Source organism: Chiloscyllium punctatum, chromosome 35 (assembly GCF_047496795.1).
Source record: "Chiloscyllium punctatum isolate Juve2018m chromosome 35, sChiPun1.3, whole genome shotgun sequence".
NCBI lineage: Eukaryota > Metazoa > Chordata > Chondrichthyes > Orectolobiformes > Hemiscylliidae > Chiloscyllium > Chiloscyllium punctatum.
Window position 1 is genome coordinate 13,960,641 of NC_092773.1, and position 26,515 is coordinate 13,987,155.

The window sequence follows — 26,515 nt, forward strand, 5'->3', positions numbered from 1 at the left end:
TCTTGATGGACATGAAAGAGAGACTCTTGGAACAAAAGCCAACTTTTCCCTGTTGTGTAAGAGTCATTTTCCTCTTTGTCTCAGTTTGCTTCACAGCATCCACACAAATCTAAGTTTGTTGGTCCTTTCCAAACCTAATAGAGTCTGTGAAGTTATGCCATCTTCTTTGCTGTCCAAATGATCTGACTTGTTACCTTATCAAGAAATGGGACCTGCTCCTCTGGTATACGTTCTTCAACGAGTGGCACAGTTGATCAAGTGAACCAAACTTTGACCTTAGGTTCTCCCAGTCTGTTGCTACCAGCTGCAAACACAAACTGACTTTAATGAAGTCCTGTTTAACTTTCGAGCATGTTAATTTGATTTCGCATCGTCTTGGCCAATGAGCATTCGCGAAGAAACAAAGTCAGCAAAGTTTGTCGGAGGGGTCAGTCTCCCTCTCCATGAAACAACTGCATTTCTTCCCAAATTCACCGAAAGCTATCTGAAGTTCCATTCCGAGCTCTCTGGTGGGAAGTCTCCTTGGCCCAAACCACACTTGCGTGTTTCTTCATCTCAGCTGGAGTAGTATAGTTACAACAATTGGCCAGCTAACTGAATTGACAAAAAGTCAACTGTGTTTTCTTCTCTGACCACCATCACTCCACCAGAAAGGATGCAATTGCTGACCATATGAAGACAACAACACTCAGTTGGCAATTTGAATGCAGTGAAGGTATGACCCTAAACAGAAGTAATGTCAAAATTGGACACCAAACCACACCGGGAAATGTTCTTAGAGATAACCATAGCTAGATCACAGGGCTGGACTACAAGGAACTGAATGAAGCACAAAAGAGAATCCCACAGGGAATTTCACATTAAGATCTACAAGGAAGGAGTTAACTTCTAAAACTGGAGTGGAAAAAATTGGAGATAATCACTCTGCCTGAATTGGAAGATGGCAAAGCTGTTGAAGTATTTTAGGTCCTATGATCCCAGCTGATCGGAACATTGGAAATGTCAAATCCTAGAATGAAACTAGACTTGAAAGATCCTTATGTTTAACTTTTACAGTTTGTTTCTCTGGTGATTAATCAGTGAAGATGAAAACACAAAACCACAAACCTTCTTCAACAAAGACCAAATTAGTGCAGAAAAGCAAAAAGCAAAACAAAGCCTTTTACCAGAGTTAAGACTGATCCAAAAATAAATCCAAGTGTCAGCTTATTACCCAGCAATATCCTCCACAGACATTAAAACCCAGGGAGAAAACACTCCTATCTCAATCTTGATTGGTTTTCTCACTTAAGTGATGCCTTTCAACTTTCCTCCTTGGCCTGTTCAGAACTTTTTTTTCCAAATTATCATGACGTGAGCCTTTTTACCATGTGACAACTTAAAATCGTGTGTCCAAACAGTTAGTTTGGAGGCATCACAGACTGAAACCTAAGATGGTGAAATTCTCTTCTGAAGTCAATGCTAATCAAATGGTTTCTGATCTATTATTCCTTGTTACTTATAATCTCTGCAGTGTAACCATTGTATCCACTGACACCATGGGCACTGCAAGGCATTTGACTGGATCATATGCTTTTGTGGAAACTGAGTTTAGTTCACTATGTTGTGGACCAGGCCAGACCCCCTCAAAACATTTCCAAGAAGGTAGCCCAGACCCTAATGTTTCCATTTGTTTTAAGGTGCAAGGTGGACATTCCAGTAGTGATGCAACTGGCCCAACCACTCAGTTTTAAACAAAACAAAATTTATTTACTGACTAATGTATTAAGCATGAATAAAAGGGAACTCAATTTAGATTAACTGAAACCTCTCAGAACACCAAAATCGACTAGATCGCAACTTAATGATGCTATTCCAAATATCTGCAGCATTCCCATAAACACACCCATGGCAAAAAAATTAAAACCAAACACAGGTTCTTACAGGAGAGGTGTCAGGGCGAGAGGGGATCAACATGGAACTATTTCTTCAGGCCAACAGCAGGTTCTCTCTGTTCCCAGCTATAATTTAACAATGAGTTACAAAGAAAACAGCTTGCTAAAACTAAATTAAACCAAATCCTGAACTGGGAGAACTGGCCACTTCCCTTTTATGATTCAAGCGGTTTTAACACTTGAAAGCTTCTTCAAGTAGGTAAACCCAGACATATTGGAACCTCCAACTTTACGAACCCTTTGAAAAAAAACCAAGGACAACATAACCTTGTTAAAGGAGCAGCATCATCAGAACTATACCAAATGATCTTCTGAGCTCTTGGAAATAAAGCCGTTACTAAAGAGGAAAATGCTGATTCTAACTGATGATCTATTTTACATCTTTTATCACTTGGAGTTGGAGCATATCACAGATATGGGGAGGAATGACACAATGGAGGAACCTGAAAAAGAGGAGACCATCATAAAAGGAAGACACTGCCGCATTGGGTACCGATGGAGGGTTCGCAAATATAACTATGAGTAGAGAGACTATGTGAATGTTTCTGATCAGGCGCCAACTCCCATCAAGTTGCTCAAGTGCAATTCTTGCCAAGTTTCCTGTCCCAGCACCAGACAATCCATGTTTCTTGCACACCACTTCAGACCAGTAGATTTTGTAATTGAGTTGGTCAATTTACATTATCTTCTTTGCCACATCTGCATTACTTGGTGCCTTGTTTGGCTTCTAATGCCATCTATGCTTCTCCAGTACATGGTTGAACAACTGCAATGAGCAAGACAACTAAGCAGGAGTACACTAAGCCAAGCAAATGGTCTTAATTCATTAACTCTTGCTCTCTCAGTCAGTTACCAAATTCTGCAACCAGAATTAAACAAGTTTAACATAAAATTATTTCTGGGGAGTTTAGGATGGGATAGTTCAGGAATGATTCTTCGTACAATTTTGTCAATTGTAAATACAAATACAACCAATCATCCAGCAGCAATTCTCACACTCAAAACTGGTTTACTTGAACAGTAGCTGGGAGTCTCAAAGCATTGAGTAGTAAATCCAAATTCAGACATGACAATTGCCAAAAAATACTTCCAAGATCAAAGGTTTGGCTATTTTTCCTTATTTTGTTTGACATGGCAATATATTTTCATGCATATCGTACATGTAACAGTGCAGCACAGCAACAGGTCCTTGGGGCCACCGTGTCTGTGCCATCCATGATGCCATTCTAAACTAATCCAATCTGTTCGAGACCTCCACCTCGGAGTAACTAATTCCTTCTAAACCAAGAATGGATTTAGAACAAAAATCTCCTCCATAACTTGTGACTTGGAGAATTAAGAGTAGCAGCAGGACAGAGTACAGACTGGCCAGGTAACAATCAAAATGCACAGCACCAATTCACCACCACTAATACGCTCATGGATTCCACCTTCACTTATCACACAATTTCTAGTTGTGCCTCTGCAAGACTTGATTGATGGTTGGTAATAGTTCACAAAGCACAGTGGCATTGTGAAGATATCACTCAGCAACCTCACTCACCAAACAAGACACCAAGTAACACAGAGGTGGCAAAGAAGATAATGCAAATTGACCAACTCTGAATTACAAAACCTACTGGGTGAAAGGGAGTGCAAGAAACATGAGTTGGCAGGCAGTGGTACCTCACTGAGTGAGCGCAAACTAAGCTCATTTACTGTGCTCAACTGGAACACAAAGAACATGGCTCAAATTCACAAGTAGAGGTGCATTAATTGATGCACTAACCTATCAATATCTCAGTTCACAAATGTTGCAAAAGCCAAAATGATAAATGATAATTCATGCAATTCATTTATAAGTCCATGACTGTTACAGAATGGTAAATAAGGCTGACAATTTGTTGATAAAAAATTCATCCCAATATAAATGGTCAAATAATGGCCCATGAAAATCACATTGGATTGCATCGCTCCATGAACTTGCCTGCAGCTAAACCTTCTCTGCATTCCTTTATCTGTCTTCTGAACCTGGCTTCTACAGGAACACAGACAGTAGTCCTTTAAAGAGCTCCACCACAGTGCCACAGGGAAAACCCCTTGATTTTTCCTGCAGTAGCTGCTTTCAATGAATGCCAGATTTCCACTTGAAGTGTAAGTGAAGGAGTGAATGCAGGAGGGCCAGGAGGCGAGAAGAACAGAGAGATGTCAAGGCACCAAATGGTCTCAATTTGTAGGGTGGCAGATTGAGTACACGTGCAGGTTTTTGAGCTCATTGGGTGTGGTCAGGGTGCTCAGTTGGGGTTTGTGCTGTTGGGAAAGTTGTTCCAGAATGGTTTGTACCAGGGTTTAGATAAACATTACAGGGTAAGTCTAACTTCTTGTTTTGGTAGGGAATGACATTTGATCAGCAGGCTCACTTGGGCAAATGATCTGTGCTTACTCACATCAAACTAACTTTTAATCAGTCCAACATTACCTGGGAGGCTGCTCAAGGACCAAGTTTTGACTGTCCAAGTTCTCCAATTCTAATTTAGAGCCAGCGAGATTTGCAGAGGGATGTGGGAGCAAGGGAATCGCCTCTCAGAAGTTTCAGCTCCCCAGCAAAACTCATGGATGTCAATGCAACAAGTCTTCCCCTGAATCTAACTGCTCATCTTGGCTTTTATGTCTGGTCTTGAAGAGTCAGGCGATGAGAAGATTTGGGTCAAGCTGCTGTTTTGTGCTGAAGGATGAAAATTGGCCAAGCCATGGGCCAGGGACCAAAGATAACAGAACGATCCTTGCAGCAAGGACGGACAGATAGGCCAACCAGCTTTCACAGACACACCCAAAAATATTTTAAACAGTAATTGTTTTATTAGCAGTTCAAGTCAGTAAACCATGTTGTTTTATCAACCTTCCCTTATGGAATAAATCACAAGACTTTTATTAAACACAACAATGGTAGAGGGAAGCAAAGTACAAGAGCAGAACCTTATCAACATCAATGCCATGAAAACACAAAGTACTTTTTTCAGTTAGAATACAACACAGAATTGGAAGAGCAAAAAAAAAGCCATCAAGACAACATTTCAAAACTACAATGAATTTCTGAGCATCAAGTCACTGCGGTCAGTTAAGTTTTCAAACTCTCCCATCTATGTATTAGAATCATGCAGTGCTAAACTCAAGCAAGCCATAAATGAACATGTTGCCAGCCCACGTAGTGTGTCCACTCTGAAAAAAAATCAGTTCAAACAAGAAAAATACACTTTAAACTTCCACAGAGGAAGTCAATAGTGCAGTCTGTTGAGATTACGTAAGCAAAATTACATGATTACTGACTCCTTCGCAAGTGGACCATGTCTCTGAACAGCTGGGTAGAGATCGACAAGCGGTGCAATGATGATAGCCCATGAGCGAAAGAACAACAAGCTTGGTCGTTGGACAATCACTAAAGTACTATTGTTCTGCTTTTAGAATCACTATCAGCCTTTCTCTCCCATACTTAAAGGTCTACATTTCTCAGTACAAATCATACCAGTGTTTTATCTATTTGCACACTTATACACAACTATTGTATTGAAGAATTCAGATTGGTACTCATATTTGGCAAGCAAATGGTGCTCCAGATACACAGTAAAGACACCTTGTTTTTACAGCAGGTACCTCAGAGGCTGCAACTGAGTTACTATCAATGCATCTTGTCATTTTCAACCCTTGTAGTATCTATTTAGAGCTTTTTGATTCAGATTTCCAGTTTTCCTATCAATAAAATATTCCTCAAAGAACCTAACACCATAGTCATCAGCAGCTGCATTTTACGTAAATTTAATGAAACTATATTAAGTGCGCATTGTTGATGATAAAGGCTTCACAAACTGAAATTCAAACAGTATTCAAGGTAACCGAAATATTTGCAGATTGTGACTTGCCACAGTAGAGTACAAACGGAGAGGAAGATATATTCTGTCAGAGTGAAGATCACCAGAATTCAACTGGATTAAAACTGTCAGTGATGATAAATGATAATTCAATTTTTGTTTCCTGGAAGCAGCCTAAACTAGTCAAGTCAGCAACTGTCAAGAGACCAACTTATTCCTCTTTATGTGAGAACTTGATCACTGTTCTGCCATGCAGCTTAAGAATAAACATTGGCAAAAACTCTATTCTACAACAATCGAAAATTCCAGGAAATCACCCCTATCTCCTACAAAAGCAGGTGGGCGCCAAAGTTCCTTCATCTCTTTAATGTTGTACGTATTTTAATGCTGTGCAGATTTTAAGAATGGGAATATTTGTCTCTTCACTTGTTTCCTTAGCAATAATTGCAATACTGGAAAGGTGGAGGGGGGGGGTGGTGGGGGGTGACACAAACCTAGGATTGTTTGTCCACAGTAACCGTCACAGGCTCTCAAAAAAAAAAGATGAAAAAATAAATGATGGCTCTGCCAACCACAGCAAAATGGAGATTCATCCAAGCGTTGTGATATTTGCATGACCACCAGGAGGCATCACGATGCGTTGGCCAGTACGACGAGGTAGATTGTCGTCTACCTGTGCACCTATTGGAAAAAATGGGAGAGAAAAAGTTTTAGACTTCAGAGAGTGGGATACATCCATTAAGATAGTCAATACTCAACCAACATCTACCAATCCACCCACTCACTGAATGACTCAAGCATAACATATCAAAAACTTGCTCCCCTCACCACCCCCACGCCCAACCACCCTTTTGCAGTGCTCAACGTTCTGTCATGGAAAAACAACTTGTTAAAGTAAACATTTGTCAAGATCAAACAGGATCTCAGAAACTCCAGGAAAGCTCAAGTCATCTTAGCATACAGCAGGCTGTGCAACAGCAAAGCCCAGAACTTTTATCCAATGCTATTTCATGCTGCAGTGAGCACTTTCTCATTGGGAGCTTTGTTTTGTTGTTGTTAACATTGCTCATCTTCAGTAAAGTGGGCATTCTTTTGATCTGTACCTTCTGCCCTCATGATCTGAGATCGAAGTGTCAACAGGTTATGTTTTGCCATTTGCAGACTCAGGCATTTTCTGGCACAGAATAAATCATGTTGCAAGCAGCAATGCAATATTCCCTTCCTGAAAAGTAACCCAGCTTAATTCAACAACAGACAGTCCAAAAACAGCACTCTATCCCTGGCCAGAACACGACTAAGAAACAGGATCAGTGAATACATTCTAAGTCAGTCTGTCTATGAACAGCAAAGAGAACTGCATTTCTGGCTAACATTATAGGTCACAGACTTAAACAAAAGCAAATATAACTTACTCTACATAACCGATGCATGTCTGATTTAAACACTGATTAAGAGCTAAACTGAATAAAAGTATTAGACGACCTTATGAATAGTTTAAGAGGTAATAAAACAGGAAACACACATTTACCAGACAAACTGAATCCTGACTGGTGCAGGTTTCGCACTGGTGGTGCTTGCTGCTTGGCAGGTGAAGTCCGAGTCGAGGAAGCAGGTGTGACAGATTTAGGCGTGACTGAAACCTCACAGACAGGACCATCATAGAGCCCCCGTGGGACTCCTCGCAGTTCAGTTAACTAGCAGGGAGAAGGTGATGATGTTTAAAAAAAACCCACATGATCAAGATGTTGACATAACTAACTCTCACATGCAATACACCAAGTGCAGTATTTGAACAAAGGTGATGAAATTAATAAAGTCAATTTCACTTGGAGTGGAATTTTAAATCTCAAAATCTCTTTTTAGAACTAGCAATCAAGCAACTGCAAATCGAGCAGGCAGATAACAGGAGTATTAAAATGTTATTTTCATACAGAATGAACAACACTTGAAATTTCTAGTGCAATCACATATATGAAAAAGTTTTTGTGTGCGTGCGCGCGCGCGCATGCGGCTGAACACAAGTAGTAAGGGAATTAGCCTCTAAAAAACATTGTTTTGCACAATCCTCCCTTGCTATTATCATTCTGCCTTCAAAACTACCAAAATGTGGAAGTGATACACACAGTTCATCTGTCATATATTAGTGTGTGGGGCAGATAAGCAAAACTTGCGACATGCATTCTCAAGGATGGGCAGATTGTCCTTTGCTTGTACTTTAGAAGCATGTGTGTTAACCGTCCCCATCAGGAGTTGAGCATATCAAATTGGCTGACACACACAATGCACAACATCTTTTAAAACATTGTGACAGGATCTTGACTGTCCAGCTGTTACACCGAAATAGGCCTCAATTAAATTTCTAATCTGAAGGGCATTTTTGCATTATGCACCCGAACAGGTCTCCAATCCAAATGTGGAATAAAACTGGACTACTCCTGTCCAAAAAATAAACAACTTCCTGGGGTAAGATTCCAAATCTGAGGTTACCTTCCAGAAATCCGAAGTTATTACATTTGAACAGGGTATAATAATAAGAATGAATGATAAATAATAAAAATGTTCGAAACCTGAAATAATTCAAGTGGTGGAGAAGATGTCTGACCTGCTCAATTTCTTAAGCAATTTCTGTTTGTCTTGCCAGGGTAATAACAAATGGATTTTTTGATTACAGAGGAACCTCGATCTTCCTGATATCAATTATCCGAAGGGGATCTCAAGGTCCTGACAGAAACATTACGTCAATGAGCTGTTTCAAACCTGATTGCATCTTTTGTTTATGGATACAATGATTAAAAACAAACTTGGTTCACCGAAATACTGCCAAAAACAGTCCTGGACAGTTCAGGCACCGTCTCTAAACAACTGACCTCCTCTCTCTCCCTCCCCACATTTACCCTGGAGTTCGACACTGGGGTGTAACCAAAACCCCTCTTCCCCAGATAATGTCTCCAACACTGTCCTGTACAGGGCAAAGGTGGAACAGGTCAAAAAGTCTGTGTTTTTTACCCCACAAAGGCAGCAGCAGTCTTACTGTTGGTGTACAGTCCAGCTGCTGGGGAAGTGGTGGGGGGGGGGGGGGGGGGGGGGGGGGGAAGGGGGAAAGAGGAAAAGAGCGTGAGTGGGGATAGACGAGGAGCGGGGTTAGGGGCAGGTGGGAGAGCAGACAGAGGATAAACCGGGGGACGCTGTTGGACGAGGTTGGGGCAGGTGGAGGGGCGCTCAGGGTTGGGGATGGGTGGCAGGATGGGAGCAGACATGGGGGAGAAGAGCAGGGTCTCCCACACAGTGTGCTTTTGCCTAGTCTCCTGAACTCTGAGCTGCAGAGGAAATCAATTAACCGAATAATCAATTACCCAAATGAAATAGTGCCCGCCCATCTCATTCAGATGATTGAGGTTCCTCTGTATACTGAATCACAAAGCTTTGCAATGTCAGAGACATGCACTACCTTAAACAGACATCTTGGCAACAAGTCATGGAAAAGCCATTTTTGTTTGACAATTTAGATTACCAATTACCTTGCTCCTGGCTTTCACCCTCTTGTATACGTAGTCAGGGAATGGTTTCTTGGGGATGAAGCGTCCAGAGCCTTCAGAAGCATGCACCATGCCATCCTCGTAGACAATTTTACCCTGACTTATGACAATCAAGGGTGCCCCACGACACTCCATTCCTTCAAAAATGTTGTACTCCACGGCCTGATTGCAACAAAAGAAATATAGAACAAGATGAAAGGATCATAAGTAATACAGCACAGACCTTCATACAAATCACATTAACGCTGCAAAATGCATTCTTCATCCTTGCAGCATTTTCCCTCCTCCCCTAATTCTTCCTATGATTCAGTTCCTTGGACACAGCAGCCCTCGACAAACATGTGGAATTGGTTGTTCACCATGTCCAAAACAGAGGAGTGAGTACTGGCAATCTTTTTGACCTCGAAAGGCATGACAGTTGAACATGATTCAATCTTCATTCAGCATTCCTGAACAAGAATATTTCCATTGACGGTCACAGGACAGAGAACAGATGCAAGAAATGTGGTCAAATGTTGATCCTCCATATCCCAACTGCCTATGAACACCACTGACATCAGTGAAGTCTGACCAAGATAGCTTCTGGCATAGCCGCCTGAACTGTTTCTGCCATCTCCTGTACAGTGCACAAGCTTTTCTGTTTTGCCTTTTACTCATATGGTCATGCTTATGAAGCTCTAATCTCAGTCACAAGTCTTTCTTATTGTCTCCCTATTTCAAAATTGCTTACTCACAAAACTGATCTGGTGGTGGAACAAGATTTGAGTGCAGTTTTTGAGTTACAAGAGAAAGCAATCTGGGACTGATGGTAAAAGTCTATTGAACAGCTGGCACATGTCTGACAGACTTAACTGGGTACATTATTTCATGATCCTATGACAAATAAGAAAAGATTTTCACAAAAATCTCTGGGACACAAGCATTTGCTCAAAAGGAGCAAAGCCTAAAATATATCCAAATGTGCTTTGCTTTCTGCCTCCTTGCTGAAAATGCACCTTATGGAAAAATTTTCATTAAGTCAGCTACCAGATTTGAAGAGTTGGTTATCCAGTTTGTATAACCAACACAGTGAATTTCTGGGCATTTCGACAGCTTTCCCAACTTAACTTCAGCATCAACTGCAGCACATGAAATTGTGCTTAAATGATTTCTGCCGTACTGACAAAAGTTATAATCATGGGACAGAAAAAGCTCTGATTCCTGGTCAACATTTACAGAGGGAGTATTTTGTCTTTTGGTGAAACTAAGACCATTACACACAATTATTTGTTTGCCCTTGCAGAACCAGTGACTTGACTGCTGCATTGACTTGAACTTAAATAATCAACCTACCAGGCTATGGTTCTTTGCAGTAATTGTCTTGACAATGTCAGGGTCCCAGATCACAAGGTCAGCATCTGATCCCACGGCGATGCGTCCCTTCCTGGGATACAAGTTAAAAATCTTGGCAGCATTGGTGCTGGTCACTGCTACGAACTGATTTTCATCCATTTTACCAGAGACCTATATTGTGACAAGAAACATTTGCACTGGAAAATACTGCTTGATCACTGGGGATACCACAAAGACATCCAATACATCATCTTAGCTTTTAACATACTCCCACTTAATCTAATTAGTGGACCACCTTATTGCAGTTATATTCCTCATTCCATGAGATACAAATACCACCCTATTCAATCACTCACATAAACAATTATTGAGGTGGTGTACAGTGATGAATGTCAATGGCAGTGGAGCACATTCCGCCTGTTAACTTGTGGAACCCTACTCTATTACTCAGCCTGGCCTTGGAAAAAGCAAATTACATCTCAGCAGTTTCTTGACAAGGTTCTTTCTTAGTTACCTTTTTTCATCATAACCTTTCATAATTCTTTACACAACCATGTAGTACTTACCACAGCTTTATCCCAAACAATGGACATCCTCTCCTCAATTCCATTCGTACCTTCAGGAATTAGAGTGAAGTCATCCTTCCCTAAAGCCTTCTGAGAGGTGTTGAATGTACAGTGTGCACTGCCAGTGACCTGCAGATCGCCACTGTAAATACAGTTTAAAAAGTATATACAAGCACTAAAGGTCAACAAGGCTGCTTACTGAATCTACTCACCATACTGACAGATAAAACAATTTTATGTTTAAAAGGGCTTTCACTCTGACTGTGGTACAGGTACTCAATCCTTTATCTGAAATCCGAAAAGCTTCAAAATCCAAAATTTTTTTTTCTGGAGTGTGCAGCATCATTTTGGTGTGCAAACAGGTGACCCAGCTCCACACCCACTCGAACCATGTCACTTAGATGTGATGTGGCAGTGTGGCCCAGAACTGGCAGGTGTCAATTGTGTCTCAGGGCTCATACTATTCATATGTGCGTCTATTTAGGTAATTTTTTTCAAAATTTTCACTCTGAGAATGTAATTTATTCCTAAAACTGAAAAATTCTGCATTCTGAAAAATAACTGGCCCAAATGGATTTCACAAAGAATTGTGCAGTACCTGTACTAAGCTATGCAGATAAATGCAATTTACGTGGGTGAAATAATTGCCCAAGACAAAGCTCCAAAGTTTCCAAATTAACTTCAGCTGCGACTTGAGTTTGAAAGTGTTAGAAGTTCAAATTCCAATTCCCATCAGCCAATGGCTCACTCGACAAAAAACTTGACTCAACATTTACCATGGCAGGAGTTAGGACAAGGCACATCTTAGCTGAATAGGACAGTGGCTCAGTGGTTAGCAAGGAACTGGCTTTGATATCAGCCTTGGGGGAACTGCCTGTGTGGACTTTGCACATTCTCCCAACCAGTGCATTTTTTTCCTCCAGGTGCTCCATTTTCCTCCCACAGTCCAAAGGTGTGCAGTAAGGTGGATTGGGCATGGGAAATGCAGGGTTACAAAGCTAGAGTTTTTTTTTGGGGGGGTGGGGTGGAAAGAGATGAGTCTGGGTGGGATGTTCCTTGGAGAGTCGGACCGACCTTGTTGGCCCAAATGACCTGTTTCCACACGGTAGGGATTCTATCACTCCCCTTACTGCAGACTGAACTACCTTGACAATGATGTAAGGAAGCAGTACTTTGCAGTCATATACCACTAAGACCATTAGCAGTCGTTCAATGAAAAATATTTCCATTAAAGTCTGACATCAGAGATTCAATTCTCACTCCACACAATTCAACACAAAATCTGGGCTGACAGTCATAGAAGTCTGGCTGTTCTTGTAACCTTGGTGTCTTGTTTCAAACAAATCAACTGTCTACAGTAGACAAAAATTATCTCATGACATGGTTTTGAACAAAAATGGCTGAACTGTCTCCAGTGTTCTGGATTATATTCTTAAATCAACACCACATTCAAGAGGTGACCTGCTTATCATCACAACTATCTTTGAGGGAACTTGCTGTACTTAAATTGGCTGCTGTGATTTTACATTTTGACAATAATTACATTTCGAAAGCATTTCTTTGCCTTTAAGTGGAGAAATCAGCCCATAGTTGTCAAAACCTCATGAATGCAAACATTTCTTTCTTTCATCTTCTCAGAAGGGCAAAATAAGAGTCAATAAGCAGCAACAAGATCAGGAACGGGGACAAACTTGGCAATATTTTTGCTCTGTCTTGGATTATTAGAGTAAGAGAGTCATAAAGGTGTACAGCATGGCAACAGAGTCTTGGGTCCAACCTGACCATGTATCACAATCCAATCTAGTCCCACCAGCCAGCAACTGGCCCATATCCCTCCAAACCCTTGCTATTCATATACACATCCAAAGGCCTCTTAAACCTTGCAATTGTACCTGTTATGGCTCTGAGCAAAATATTTTGCAGGACTGTCTGATTGAAGGTTAATGCAACATTTAAGGTCAAAGAACAATCAGCAGAATAACTGGAAGAGGACATGAAAGGAGGATTGAGTGAAGCTTTTTACCAAACACTCATACTTCATCAGTCAACAGTAGCAACTTTCAGCATTTTTACAGTGATCAATAGGCAGTTTCCTTCATCACGTATGGTATAAATCACTTTTAAATTATGTTCAAGCTTTAGTCTCAACAGCCAGTTGTGATAAACTCTTCATTGCCCGCGTAATTCTGATCATGTTTGTTCTTCCCCTCGAAGTCAAGTCTTGCATGATATTTTAAATCTTGACTCATTAATGATTGAGTAGAGAGCATCAAAACCCTAATTGGCCCAAATGCCTTGAATTATGGGTTTTGCTGAATTTGGTCCAACGTGTGAATACTTAACTGCTGTTGCTCAAAGTGACATTTCATCTGGATAAAACAGCTGGCTCAAGAGACTCAGGAAACAAGACCAAACATACCAAGATAGCAAAGAGTTCAGATAATCTGGCGTGGTTGGATCAGGGCTCAGTGGTGGAGAAGTGACAAAAGCAGCCGCCTTAGCCCAGTTCTTGCTCCAGTAATGAGATCCATCGGTGCCCAGACTAGCAGTAATCGGTTCCCCATACACAACAGTGCCTGCCGGGAAAAAGAAATGCCACAGCTTTTTTTTAATTTAAGACCTGCACTGACTGAAATGTACTGCTTTAAATCCACAAATGATGAACTTTGACCTGTCTTGCATGGTACATGCTCAGCTTCTTGTACCAGGCACAACCAAGCACATCATGCCAGTTCCTTTTGTTCAATTCTTGGCAAGCAAGGACAAACTGGCTAGCAAGCAGCTAACCAGAGGTCATAGATTTAAAATGATCAGACAAGCAACTAGTGAATTCATGAGGAGAAATTTGTTCAGAGAGGGCTGTTCAGGAGTGGAATATACTGTGTGAAATGTGTTACACTTCTGAGAAACAAAAGTGGACAACAAATTTGGCAAGTTATGTACAAAATGATGGAATATGAGACAAAAGTAAACAGCTCTTCTGAACAGATTGCAGAGGTGTGACAGGCTAACTGGAATTGGAACCAGTACATATTGGGAGAATGCTCAAAAATCCAAACTCTTGGTTGGGACAACCAGTCTAGTGCTTTATTGTCCTTTCTTTTGACATATGGGCTCTTCTTGCAGGAAATGCACACTCTCACCCTTTGGCTTTCAAAGTCAGCATATTCCCAAGTCAACATTTCATATGATAACATCTAAAATATGGGACCTTTTGAAGATAACTGTTTTTGGTCGTAGTACAGGATAGGGACATAATAACAGGATGGCATAAGGCCATCTCTGTTGTCTTCCTTTCTCTGGAAAAATACATAATAGTCTCTCAAAAGGACATACTAAGCAAGATCATACCTTGAGGATCCCTTTATCTACAATTCTCCAGGACAAGCTGACAAGTGATCCGCAGCATGAGGTATATAAAAAGGTGACTTTGAGCTCAAGTTTAGATGTGAAAATGGAGGGGGAAGAGGACTAACATCTTGGGCAACTCGTCAGTACTCATTGGTTAGAAATGTTGAAGCAATTGTGGACATGGACTAAATTACCAGACCCAAGAAACAAAGGGCATCATCAGGCAACTGCCTGTTTCACTTTAAAATGGTGAAGGAAGATGAAGGAAGGAGGGCAACATGGTGCTCAATGGTTTGCACTGCTGCCTCACAACATCAGGCTGGAGGCCTGGGACCAGGTGAGTGCCACAAGGATCGGTGCTAGGTCCTCTATTTTTTGTCATTTACCTAAATGATTTGGATGCGAGCATAAGAGGGACAGTAAGTTTGTAGATGACACCAAAATTGGAGGTGCAGTGGTCAGCGAAGGAGGTTACCTCAGATTATAACAGGATCTTGACCAGATGGACCCATGAGCTGAGGAGTGGCAGATGGAGTTTAGTTCAGATAAATGTCAGGTGCTGTATTTTGGGAAAGCAAATCTTAGCAGGACTTATTCACTTAATGGTAAGGTCCAAGGGAATGTTGCTGAACAAATAGACCTTGGAGTGCAGGTTCACAGCTCCTGGAAAGTGGAGTCGCAGGTAGATAGGATAGTGAAGGCAGCGTTTGGTATGCTTTCCTTTATTGATCAGAGTATTGAGTACAGGAGTTGGGAGGTCATGTTGCGGCTATACAGGACATCGGTGAGGCCACTGTTGGAATATTGCATGCAATTCTGGTCTCCTTCCTATCAGAAAGATGTTGTAAAACTTGAAAGGGTTCAGAAAAGATTTACAAGGATGTTGCCAGGGTTGGAAGATTTGAGCTATAGGGAGAGGCTGAACAGGCTGGGGCTGTTTTCCCTGGAGCGTCAGAGGCTGAGGGGTGACGTTATAGAGGTTTACAAAATTATGAGGGGCATGGATAGGGTAAATAGACAAAGTCTTTTCCCTGGTGTGAGGGAGTCCAGAACTGGAGGGCATAGGTTTAGGGTGAGAGGGGAAAGATATAAAAGAAAGCTATGAGGCAACTTTTTCCACACAAAGGGTGGTACGGGTATGGAATGAGCTGCCAGAGGAAGTGGTGGAGGCTAGTGCAATTGAATCATTTAAGAAGCATTTGGATGGGTATATGAATAGGAAGGGTTTGGAGGGGATATGGGCCAGGTGCTGGCAGGTGGGAAGAGATTGGGTTGGACCGAAGGGTCTGTTTCCACGCTGTACATCTCTAGGACTCTGAGCAGGGACCCGGGTTCAATTCCACCCTTGGGCGACTGTGTGGAGTTTGCACATTCTCCCAGTGTCTGCATGGGTTTCCTCCCACAGTCCAAAGATATTCAGGTCAGGTGAATTGGCCATGCTAAATTGCGCACGGAGTTTGGTAGTCAGGGGTAATGTGTGGGCATGGGTGGGTTACTCTTCAGAGGATCGATGTGGAGTTGCTGGGCCAAATGGCCTGTTTCCACACTGTTGGGAATAGAATATCACATATTGAATACAAAATAAAGACCAGGGAAAGAGTGCTCTAACGCTTGGGTGAGAAGGTAAAATGCTGCCCTTCGTGTGCCAACTCTTGGTGCATTCACTGAAGTTGTTGGCGGAGAGGATCAAGGAAAACCCGAAAACAATGGGCAAAAGAATAACTCGAATAATATTAGGGGTAATCAAGGATGGTACTGGGAATGTGTGCGTAGAGTCAGGGGAGATACAGAAAGTGCAAAACGAATATTTTTTGTCAGTATTCATGCTGGAAAAAGATAATTTTGTTGAGGAGAATGCTCAGAAACAGGCTAGTAGACTAGATGGGATTTAGGTTCATTAGGAGGTGGTGTTCGAAGTTCTGGAAAGTGTGAAAATAGAGAAATCCCCTGGGCCAGATGGGATTCATCCTAGGATTCACTGGGAAGCTACGGATGAGATTGTAGAACCGTTGGCTTTGATCTTTTGTCGTCATTGTCAACAGGAATGGTACCAAAAGACTAGAGGATAGCAAACGTTGTTCCCTTGTTCAAGATGAAGAGTAGAGACAACCCTGGAAATTATAGACTGGTGAGCCTTACTTCGGTTGTGGGTAAAGTGCTGGAAAAGTTTATAAGAGGTAGGATTTATAATCATCTCAAAGGGAATAAATTGATTTGGGATAGTCAACACGGTTTTGTTAAGAGTAGGTCGTGCCTCACAAACCTGGAGTTCTTTGAGAAGGTGACCAAACAGGTGGATGTGGGTAAAGCCATTGATGTGGTGTGTATGGATTTTAGTGAGGCATTTGAAAAGGTTCCCCACAGTACACGACTGCACAAAATATGGAGGCATGGGATTGAGGGCGATTTAGTACTTTGGATCAGAAATTGGCCAACTGAGAGAAGATAGAAGCTTGCGGTTGATGGGAAATGTTCATCCTGGAGTTCAGTTACTAGTTGTGAACAACAAGGATCTGCTTTGGGTCCAGTGCTGTTGACATTTTTTATAAACGACCTGAAAGTGTGTGTAGAAGGATGGATTAATAAATTTGTGGAAGACACTACGGTCAGTATAGTTGTAGGTCGTGCCGAAGGATGTTGTAGATTACAGAGGAACAAAGATAATCTGTAGAGCTGGGCTGAGAGGTCGCAAATGGAGTTTTATGTGGAAAAGTGTGAGGTGATGCACTTTGGAAGTAGTCACAGGAATGCAGAGTACTGGGCAAATGGTAAGATTCTTGAGTGTGTAGATGTACAGAGAGATCTCAGTGTCCATGCCCACAGATCCTTCAAAGTTGCCACTCAGGTTGATCGAGCTGTTAAGGCGGCATGCACTGTGTTCGCTTTTATTAGTAGAGGGACCGAGTTTCGAAACCACGAGGTCATGTGGCAGCTGTACAAAACGCTGGTGCGTCCACATTTGGAGTATTGCGCGTATTTCTGGTCACCACATTATAGGAAGGATGTGGAAGCTTCGGAAAGGGTTCAGAGCAGATTTACTAGGATGGGGGCAGGGGATGGCATGAGGTCTTAGGAAGAAATGTTGAGGGACTTAAGGCTGTTTTTAATAAGAGGCAAGAAGGTTGAGTGGTGATTTAATTGAAACATGTAAGATAATCAGAGGGTTAGATGGGGTGGACAGTCACAGCCTTCTTCCTAGGATGGTGATGGCTAGCTCGAGGGGACATAGCTTCAAATTGAGAGGTGCTAGATACCGGACAGATGTCAGAGATAGCTTGTTTACTCACAGAGGAGTAGAGGCATGGAACACACTGCATGCAATAGTTGTAGACTTGCCAACTTTATGGGCATTTAAATGGTCATTGAATCGGCATATAGAGGAGAATGGAATAGTGTTGGTTGGATGGGCTTCAGATTGTGCCACCCTGTGAAACCAACATTGAGGACCAAAGGGCCTGTACTGTACTGTCATGTTCTAGGTTCTATATCAGTCAAGTGTTGTCATCGATTAAGGGTGGACTTTTTTTCCAGTATACTTAATTTTTGCATCATACCTGAATTTTTACTTTTAATATATGACCTGAAAATGACATAAAAAGATTCTACGGCCAGTCTTAGGTACCTGTGACTCTAAAACACAAACTCTAATATTTGTCTTTAAAGTAGTGCATGACTTTCAAATGTGGGAACACAGTCCAAGGTTCATGAGCTCTGCGAAACTGTTCAGAACCAATTTCCTCTTAAACTGAGTCAATTCAAAATGCTGTCATCTACTGGTGCTGATTGCTTTGTTAATTTGTGACTCAAACATGTATGAAAACGTATTAAATGCATCAGTTTGAGATTATAATGTGCAGTCTAATGAAAAGCACTAAATGAAGGGTGGCTCAGTGGTTTGTACTACTGCTTTAGAATGGAGAAAGTGAGGACTGCAAATGCTGGAGATCAGAGCTGAAAAATGTGTTGCTGGAAAAGCGCAGCAGGTCAGGCAGCATTCAAGGAACAGGAGAATCGACGTTTTGGGCAAGTCACAAGTCAGAGTTATATAGCATGGAAACAAACCCTCGAGTTCAACTCGTCCGTGCCAAACGGAAATCATAAATTGATTGGGACCCATTTGGCACACATCACTCTAAACCCATCGTGTTCATGTACCCATCTAAATGCCTTTTAAAATTATGAACGTACCCACTTCGACCACTCCCTGTGGCATTTTGTTCCATGCATGTACCATGCTGTGTGTGAACAAGTTACCCCCCTTTTGGTCGCTTTTAAATCTTAACCCCGCTCACTTGAAACCTATGCCCTCTCATTTTGTTCCACTTACCTTTCTTCCGAGCTTGGGCAATAATGTCTGCAGCAGTTTTACTCATCACTTTCGTTACATAGAGGGGGCAGTTGGTTTGATTTGCAATAGTGATGGCCCGGTTTACTGCTTCTGCTTCAACCTGTCAAGAGGGAAATATTATGGATGAGGCAGGGGAAAAAACTTCAAAGAATTGTGTGTTACCCACCTCTAACTAAATACCAGTTTTTAAAAAAACTTCAATATACAAGCAACACCATTTCATTCAGTGCTTCTATTCACTCCATTGTACAAGCTGTCAATATTGCAAACCTCAATTGTCTCAGATTCCAAAATAAAAACTCCCACATGGTTCTATAGACCAGTTCAAGTTCGTAATAGTTTCTACCTTGTTGCAGCTCAGGATTCATTCTGTTGTGCAACATGTTTAATCATTATGGCAAGTATTTGAAGAGCTGGAGGACAGTTTCTTGGAGAATGGGAAGTTGAGGGCTATCAGGAGTGGAGGCTGGTGACAGATCAGCCATGATCTTAGACAATGGCAGGGCAGGCATGAGGGCCCAAAACACCTACTCTGATCAGAATACTGATGTCGTCATTGTTAACACGACATTTGAATGCCTTCTAAACCAGGCTTATTTTTCTCCCCTGACTGGGGAGTCATGAACTAGAAGACACTGATTTTAGACAAAATTCCAAAGAAATTTGTTTGCTGAAAAGTTTGAGGACAGCTGGAACTGACAACCGGAAGCGGCAGATTCAAACCACGACAAATGCCGGAGAAAAGATCACAGAAGCGCTTCACAGGAGGCTCCCAAGCACTGAGGATGTCACCAAGACAGGAGACGAAATGTTTGCAACACAAATTCCCAGCTCGGTGAACAGAACCACAACAACGAGCACCCGAGCTACAAATCTTCTCAAAGTTTGTGTTTGAGGATTCTATGAATCCACTATGTTTCTTGACCTAATTTAAAACCAGAAAAGCCTGATTTTGAATACACAGAGAATTATGGACATGGGGTGAGGGCAATGTAGTCAAGTCTAAGTAGATCAGTCATATTTTTTGTTGAATGGTGGAGCAATTACAAGTCAGACTGACTTCCTCTGACAATGACTCCTTCCACTACATAAGTGAACTCTCTTTTCTGTAATGAGGATAGATTTAGTGGATGACTGTGCATGACATTAATTTGCGGGATTAAGTTCAATCTTGAAATCCTTCTTAAAACAAGACCACTACACGTGTTACCCAATGTTTAACTTCAATAACCTAATTATACTTATTCATCAAGCATTACATGTCTAATTCTTACGGTCTTAACCACAAGCACTTGAAGAGAAATCAGTGTTGTCTTCCACGCAGAAAAAACACAATTCACAGTAGCAGTCAACAGACAGTAATTTTACCTGTTCATTCATGGTCTGTGGGCAGCACTAGCTGAACCAGTATATATCACCCACTCTGTGTTGCCTTTGAGATGGTGATGGTGAGCTGCCTTCTTGAATTGTTACAGGTAATTTGTTAGAGGTCATTCCACAAGATCATTTGTACAGGCACCACAGTGCCATTGGGGAGCTTCAGAATTTTGACCAAGTGATATGAAAAGAACGATACATTTCCAAATCTGAAAAATAAATGACTTGAAGAAAATGCTCCCATCTTTATACTGCTGCAACTCAGCATCTGCGGTGGAGAGAGTGAATGTTTGTGCACCTGGTGTTTGCTAAGTGGGCTATTTCACTCTGGATGGTGTCAAACCTAAGACCATAAGCAAATAGGAACAGGCTGTTTAGCTCAAGCCTGCTCTGTCATTCAATCGGATAGAATCACAGCTGATCCGATGACCCTTTCCCCATGACTTAATTCCCCAACCGATGAAGAATCGCTCAGCCTTAAAGCAGACAAGTTCTCTGCGGCAAGGAAGTCCAAAGTCACCCAGCTTTCAGAGAGGAAACCCCTGCTCACATCAGCCTTTATTGGGCAACCATTCCCCAAGCCTCTTAAGAATATTAAATGCAATCAACTTTCATTCGGCAAAATCGCAGTCAAGACAGTGCCAACCTGCATAGCTTTTGCTCATAAGACAATTCCTCTATTCCAGGAACAACTGAGTGCCTCGAACAAAATAATATCTTTCCTTCAAGAAAGGGATCAAAACAGTACACACCAATCTTTATGTGGTCTCACCAGCACCTTGTACATTTGCATTAAGGCTTACCCACTCTTAAACTCCAGCCCCTTGAAGGGCCAACATTCCATTCGCCTTCCTGATTGCCTGCTAAGCCTGTGTGCAAGCTTTACATTTCAAGTCCTTTTGCATTGCAGCTTTCTGTGATACTTCTCAATTTGAATAACATTCTGTTCTGGTGTTCTCCCTTCCAAAATGAACTTCACAGTGATTTGCTTGCTCCTTGTCATTTTTAAATATGGTAAATAGTTGCAGTCCCAGCACTGATCCCTGAGTAACCCTGCTGGTGACAGATTGCTAACCTGAAAAAGAAGCACTCATCTCCACTGCTGGTTCATGCCCATGAGCCAATTCTCTATCCATGGCAACATATGACATTCAACAGCATTGCCTGTTATCATCAGACTTAACCTTTTGTGGAGATTGACAGACCCTTCAACCTAATTTGTACATGCTGGCCAGGTTTTCCAAAGTGAACTGAACTTATTCAGAGTCAAAGACATGTACAGCACAGAAAGAGACGTTTTGGTCCAACTAGTCCATGCCAATCACATATCCTAAATTAATTTTGTCCCATTTTCCAGCACTTGGTCCATATTCCTCTAAACCCTTCCTATTCATATACCCATCCAGAACACTGTAATTGTACCAGCCTCCACCACTTCCTCTGGCAGCTCATTCCATATACGCACCACCATCTGCATGAAAAGGTCACCCCTTAGGTCCCTTCGAAAACATTCCCCTCTTACCTTAAACTTATGCCCTCCAGTTCTGGACTCTCCCACCCCAGAGAAAAGACCTTGTCTATTTACAGTCCCTCATGATTTTATAAACCTCACTAACTTCACCTCTCATGTTCCAGGGAAACAGCCCTTCATTTGGCCAATATCCTTTTCCATCTTTGCTATCATGTCCCGGTACAAATGTCTTTTAAGTGTACTTGCCTCTACCACTTCCTCTGGTAAATAGTTTTATATATGCACCACACACAAAGTGTGAAAAAAATTGTCCCATAAGTCCCTTCCAAATCTTTCCCTCTCGCCTTAAATCTATGCCCTCCAAGCCCTGGAAAAGCCTTGGCTATTCACCTAATCTATGCCCTTCTTGATTTTATAAATCTCAATAAAGGACACCCCTCAGCCTCCTACAATGCAGGAAAACAAGTCCCAGTTTATCCAGCCTCTGCTTCTAATTCAAACCCTCTAATCTCAGTAATATCCTTGTTCCTTTTGGAGCATACCTTATCAAATGCCTTCTCTAAATCTAAATACAACCAATGTACAGTTTCACCTGAGGAACGCTGGTTGAAACTCTTGGAAAACTCAAATACATTCAGCAATGGTGATGCCCACAGCCCTCACTCAAAATGCTACTTTATGTGCAAGCAGCTAACTCCATAAATCTTGGCTGGGGTCACTGCCAGGATAAACAGGGGCTTCATAAGTGCAATACCTTTGAGAACTCATCTGAATTAACATGATATTTTAGTTACTAAAAGACCACAAGAACTATCTTTGTTTAAAATGTCAAAATGTTGATGGTCAAGCTATTTGGTCATCAACAGTTTTACACGTGATACAAGGTCCCAATACAGAACTCCATTTGTAGAGAGTCATTAACTAATGGCTGAATTCAGAATACAAATGGAAAAATAACAGCACACCACATGTCTGAGTAAGGACTGTGCACCATCTGTTCTATTCTGTCATACCAAACTGCTGGACTATCATGTGGCACCATGAGTTTAAGCAAATATGCCATCCTAAATGGAGGCTAAATTGTAATCCTCTTACCTCCTCTGGCCTACTCAGAACATGGCCTTCAGGTCCAGTGATACCCAGTCCAAGAATCCTCTGTTGTTCCTGTAATGCAATGTGATAGTTAGGATACAGAACCACCAAGAAACAACCCTAAGAGGATAATGAACAGAAAGAAAATGATCCACTTCTCATTTCAGAACAATAAGGAGGAGCCAAGTCAAATATAAGGGGCCAAACCTGCACAGAAAGCTTAAACAGTAAGCAAACCAACATTCCAAGGTCTCGCAGTTAGATAATGGTAAAATATTATGGTAATCTGAAACTGATGGCAATTGGTGTTTTATATATTACTGTTAAGCACAGCAATGATGGGTGATCTGGACCTGTTGCCACTACGACTCAGGCAGCAAAATGTTCCATGACTTCAAAATCATTGACAGGAGAATGTTAGAACATGTTGACTTCAAATCATCACAAATTATGGATGAACCGAATTATGGATGAGGGTTTTAGCAAGAGGTAAGATGAGTTTGGAGTGGAGTCAACTCTCACTACAGAGATGAACAGCCTTCACAAGAGCATGTAATCATCTGAAGCTCATCTCAGAATCAATAGTGACATGGAGAAACTGAGTGCTGTGCAGTCTTGTGAAATTCCAGGAACAGGACTGGAATCAAAGGTGAAGGAGCAGAGCTTGTCGACTGTGAAGGCAAGCATTGTTGGATTAAGCAAAAGAAACCTCAGCCAGTTTATATGTTCAGAAAAATGTCACATTGATGTTCACTATTCTAACGATGCTGCATTCTTCCAAGGAAGGAAGCCTCCTTCTTGACATCAAATGACTTCAATTACTTACAAACTTCATTTATTGTTTTGGTTGAAATATTATGAGCATCAGCAGTTTCACTATTTTGGATGCTTTGGCTTGGCAATCAGACATTTCAGCTTGGAGAAGTGGGGGCTGGAGATCAGAGTTGACAGTGTGGTCCTCAATTGCTGCCTGACCTGCTGTGCTTTTCCAGCACCAGTCTTGAGTCAGACATTTCGGTCAGAACTTAAGTTGGTGTCTTTGAATTTTGTTTGTTTTGTTGAGCACAAATGTAGTTTTCTTTTACCAAAGGCTAGTTAGCTCACATAGAAACAATTCAAGCTCGTCCTACTTCAGTCCAGTCTTCAAAATGTACGTGCAAACATCTTTAAAACAATGACACAACAAACTGTAGAGTTAGTTTTCAGATATTTAAATTGATCTGGAGCCACAAAAACTGTTCTGAATAAAAGCACCAAAAAGCATTGTTATTCATGACATGAAACTTAGTCACTGGTGTCAAGTCATGGGATCACTTCCTGCTGTGCAATTCAAGCTAGTTCTGAAAGCAGAGGCAACGCAGGTTGATGTTGCAGTGAATGGCACACCAGGCCCAATGGGCTCAAGGCCTTGCTTACATCTGCTCTCATGTTCCTATCAATCAGGTCATGGGAAACCAAAACTCTGATTCACTGGAAGTCACATTTTAACAGAAAATCAACTTAAATTCACATCACCCTGGTTGTATTTCAATGCAAATTCAAAATCTCAAACACAGACTGCTTCCCTCAGCATGCTGCAAAAAGGTGAACCCCCTGAAAGTCATGGACCCATTTTGTTATTTTGACCTCAATTCAGTTTCAGAAAGTTTTTGACTTGTGGTAGCCCTGCACCTGCATTACCTCAGCAATAATGTCACCATTCTCAGCATGAACTTGAGCAACGGCACCCATATCACGAATTGCACTCAGGGCCTCATACATCTGTGGGTAAATCAAAGACCAACAAGGAAAATTAGTTATAAACCAAACAAAAAAGTACAATGTTCCATCCAGTACTGTCATATTATTATCGCCTTACCTGGGCATCAGAGAGTTGGTAACGGTCTTTGTAAGCCATGTACAGAAGGAATGAATTTACACCTGATGGATAAGATTGGAAATGTTTAGCAGTGTTTTGCTCAGCTTTTTGGATAATGCATGTTTATTATGCAGTGAAAAATGATTGCTGGGCCACTGTAAGATAAAAACCATTTTAATGGAGACCCTTCAGATGCAGGTGGCAGAATGGCTCCATGTGTTTTGCACTGCTGCCTCACAGCACCAGGATCTGGGTTCAATTTAAGCCCTGGATGACTGTCTGCGTGGAAACTGCATGTTCTCCCCGTATCTGTCTGGGTTTCCACCAAGTGATCCGGTTTCATCGCACAGTCCAAACATGTGTAGGTTTGGCCAGGCAGAAATGGCTCACAGTGGTCAGGGATATGTTGCTTAAGTGGAAAAGCCAGGATAAATGTGGGGTTATGCGTGTGCAGTCACGAGCTGGGTCTAGATGGGATGTCCTTCACAGTGTCAAACTGTGGGGACTCTGGGCCAAATGGCCTCTTACTGCATTGTAGGGATTCTAGGATTCAATACAGACCGAGATGGCCTCAGAGACAGACTCAAATGCTTGACCATTTTTGAAAATTAATGTGGAATAATCCAAGGCCTAGTCCCAAGCACAAAGCTGAATAAAACGTAGACAATTCAACTTTGAAATTGGTAACAATCAATCACAGATTGCAGCACCAAACAGCAGTATACACGGTAAAAACAATGACTGCAGATGCTGAAAATCAAATACTGGATTAGTGGTGCTGGAAGAGCACAGCAGTTCAGGCAGCATCCAACGAGCAGCGAAATCAACGTTTCGGGCAAAAGGCCTTCATCAGGTATAAAGGCAGTGAGCCTGAAGCATGGAGAGATAAGCTAGAGGAGGGTGGGGGTGGGGAGAGAGTAGCATAGAGTACAATGGGTGAGTGGGGGAGGAGATGAAGGTGATAGGTCAAGGAGGAGAGGGTGGAGTGGATAGGTGGAAAAGAAGATAGGCAGGTCGGACAAGTCAAGGAGACAGTAACTGAGCTGCAAGTTTGAAACTAGGATGAGGTGGGGGAAGGGGAAATGAGGAAGCTGTTGAAGTCCACATTGATGCCCTGGGGTTGAAGTGTTCCGAGGCGGAAGATGAGGCGTTCTTCCTCCAGGCGTCGGGTGGGGAGGGAGCGGCGGTGAAGGAGGCCCAAAACCTCCGTGTCCTCGGCAGAGTGGGAGGGGGAGTTGAAATGTTGGGCCACGGGGCGGTTTGGTTGATTGGTGCGGGTGTCTTGGAGATGTTCCCTAAAGTGCTCTGCAAGGAGGCGCCCAGTCTCCCCAATGTAGAGGAGACCGCATCGGGAGCAACGGCTACAATAAATGATATTGGTGGATGTGCAGGTAAAACTTTGATGGATGTGGAAGGCTCCTTTAGGGCCTTGGATAGAGGTGAGGGAGGAGGTGTGGGCACAGGTTTTACAGTTCCTGCGGTGGCAGGGGTAAGTGCCAGAATGGGAGGGTGGGTCGTAGGGGGGTGTGGACCTGACCAGGTAGTCATGGAGGGAACGGTCTTTGCGGAAGGCGGAAAGGGGTGGGGAGGGAAATATATCCCTGGTGGTGGGGTCTTTTTGGAGGTGGCGGAAATGTCGGCGGATGATTTGGTTGATGCGAAGGTTTGTAGGGTGGAAGGTGAGCACCAGGGGCGTTCTGTCCTTGTTACGGTTGGAGGGGTGGGGTCTGAGGGCGGGGGTGCGGGATGTGGACGAGATGCGTTGGAGGGCATCTTTAACCACGTGGGAAGGGAAATTGCGGTCT

At 42.2% G+C, this 26,515-nt stretch overlaps 1 protein-coding gene across 2 annotated transcripts in view; it reads right to left on the bottom strand.

Moving 5' to 3' along the window:
• Positions 1 to 4,750: 4,750 nt before the first annotated feature.
• LOC140459656 (dihydropyrimidinase-related protein 2) overlaps positions 4,751 to 26,515 on the bottom strand; it is a 35,337-nt gene continuing 13,572 nt past the window's right edge. Inside the window, exons 5-14 of one of the 2 annotated variants that reach the window (XM_072553994.1) lie at positions 24,711 to 24,772; positions 24,533 to 24,613; positions 22,856 to 22,924; positions 18,892 to 19,012; positions 13,633 to 13,789; positions 11,214 to 11,355; positions 10,648 to 10,818; positions 9,298 to 9,477; positions 7,308 to 7,473; positions 4,751 to 6,460 (exon numbers count right to left, since the gene is read on the bottom strand). In XM_072553994.1, the coding sequence (XP_072410095.1) occupies positions 6,369 to 6,460; positions 7,308 to 7,473; positions 9,298 to 9,477; positions 10,648 to 10,818; positions 11,214 to 11,355; positions 13,633 to 13,789; positions 18,892 to 19,012; positions 22,856 to 22,924; positions 24,533 to 24,613; positions 24,711 to 24,772 (1,241 nt within the window). In that variant the 3' untranslated portion in view covers positions 4,751 to 6,368. Of the gene's footprint in view, positions 6,461 to 7,301; positions 7,474 to 9,297; positions 9,478 to 10,647; positions 10,819 to 11,213; positions 11,356 to 13,632; positions 13,790 to 18,891; positions 19,013 to 22,855; positions 22,925 to 24,532; positions 24,614 to 24,710; positions 24,773 to 26,515 lie in introns of both variants that reach the window. The other variant, XM_072553993.1, reaches the window with a different exon arrangement.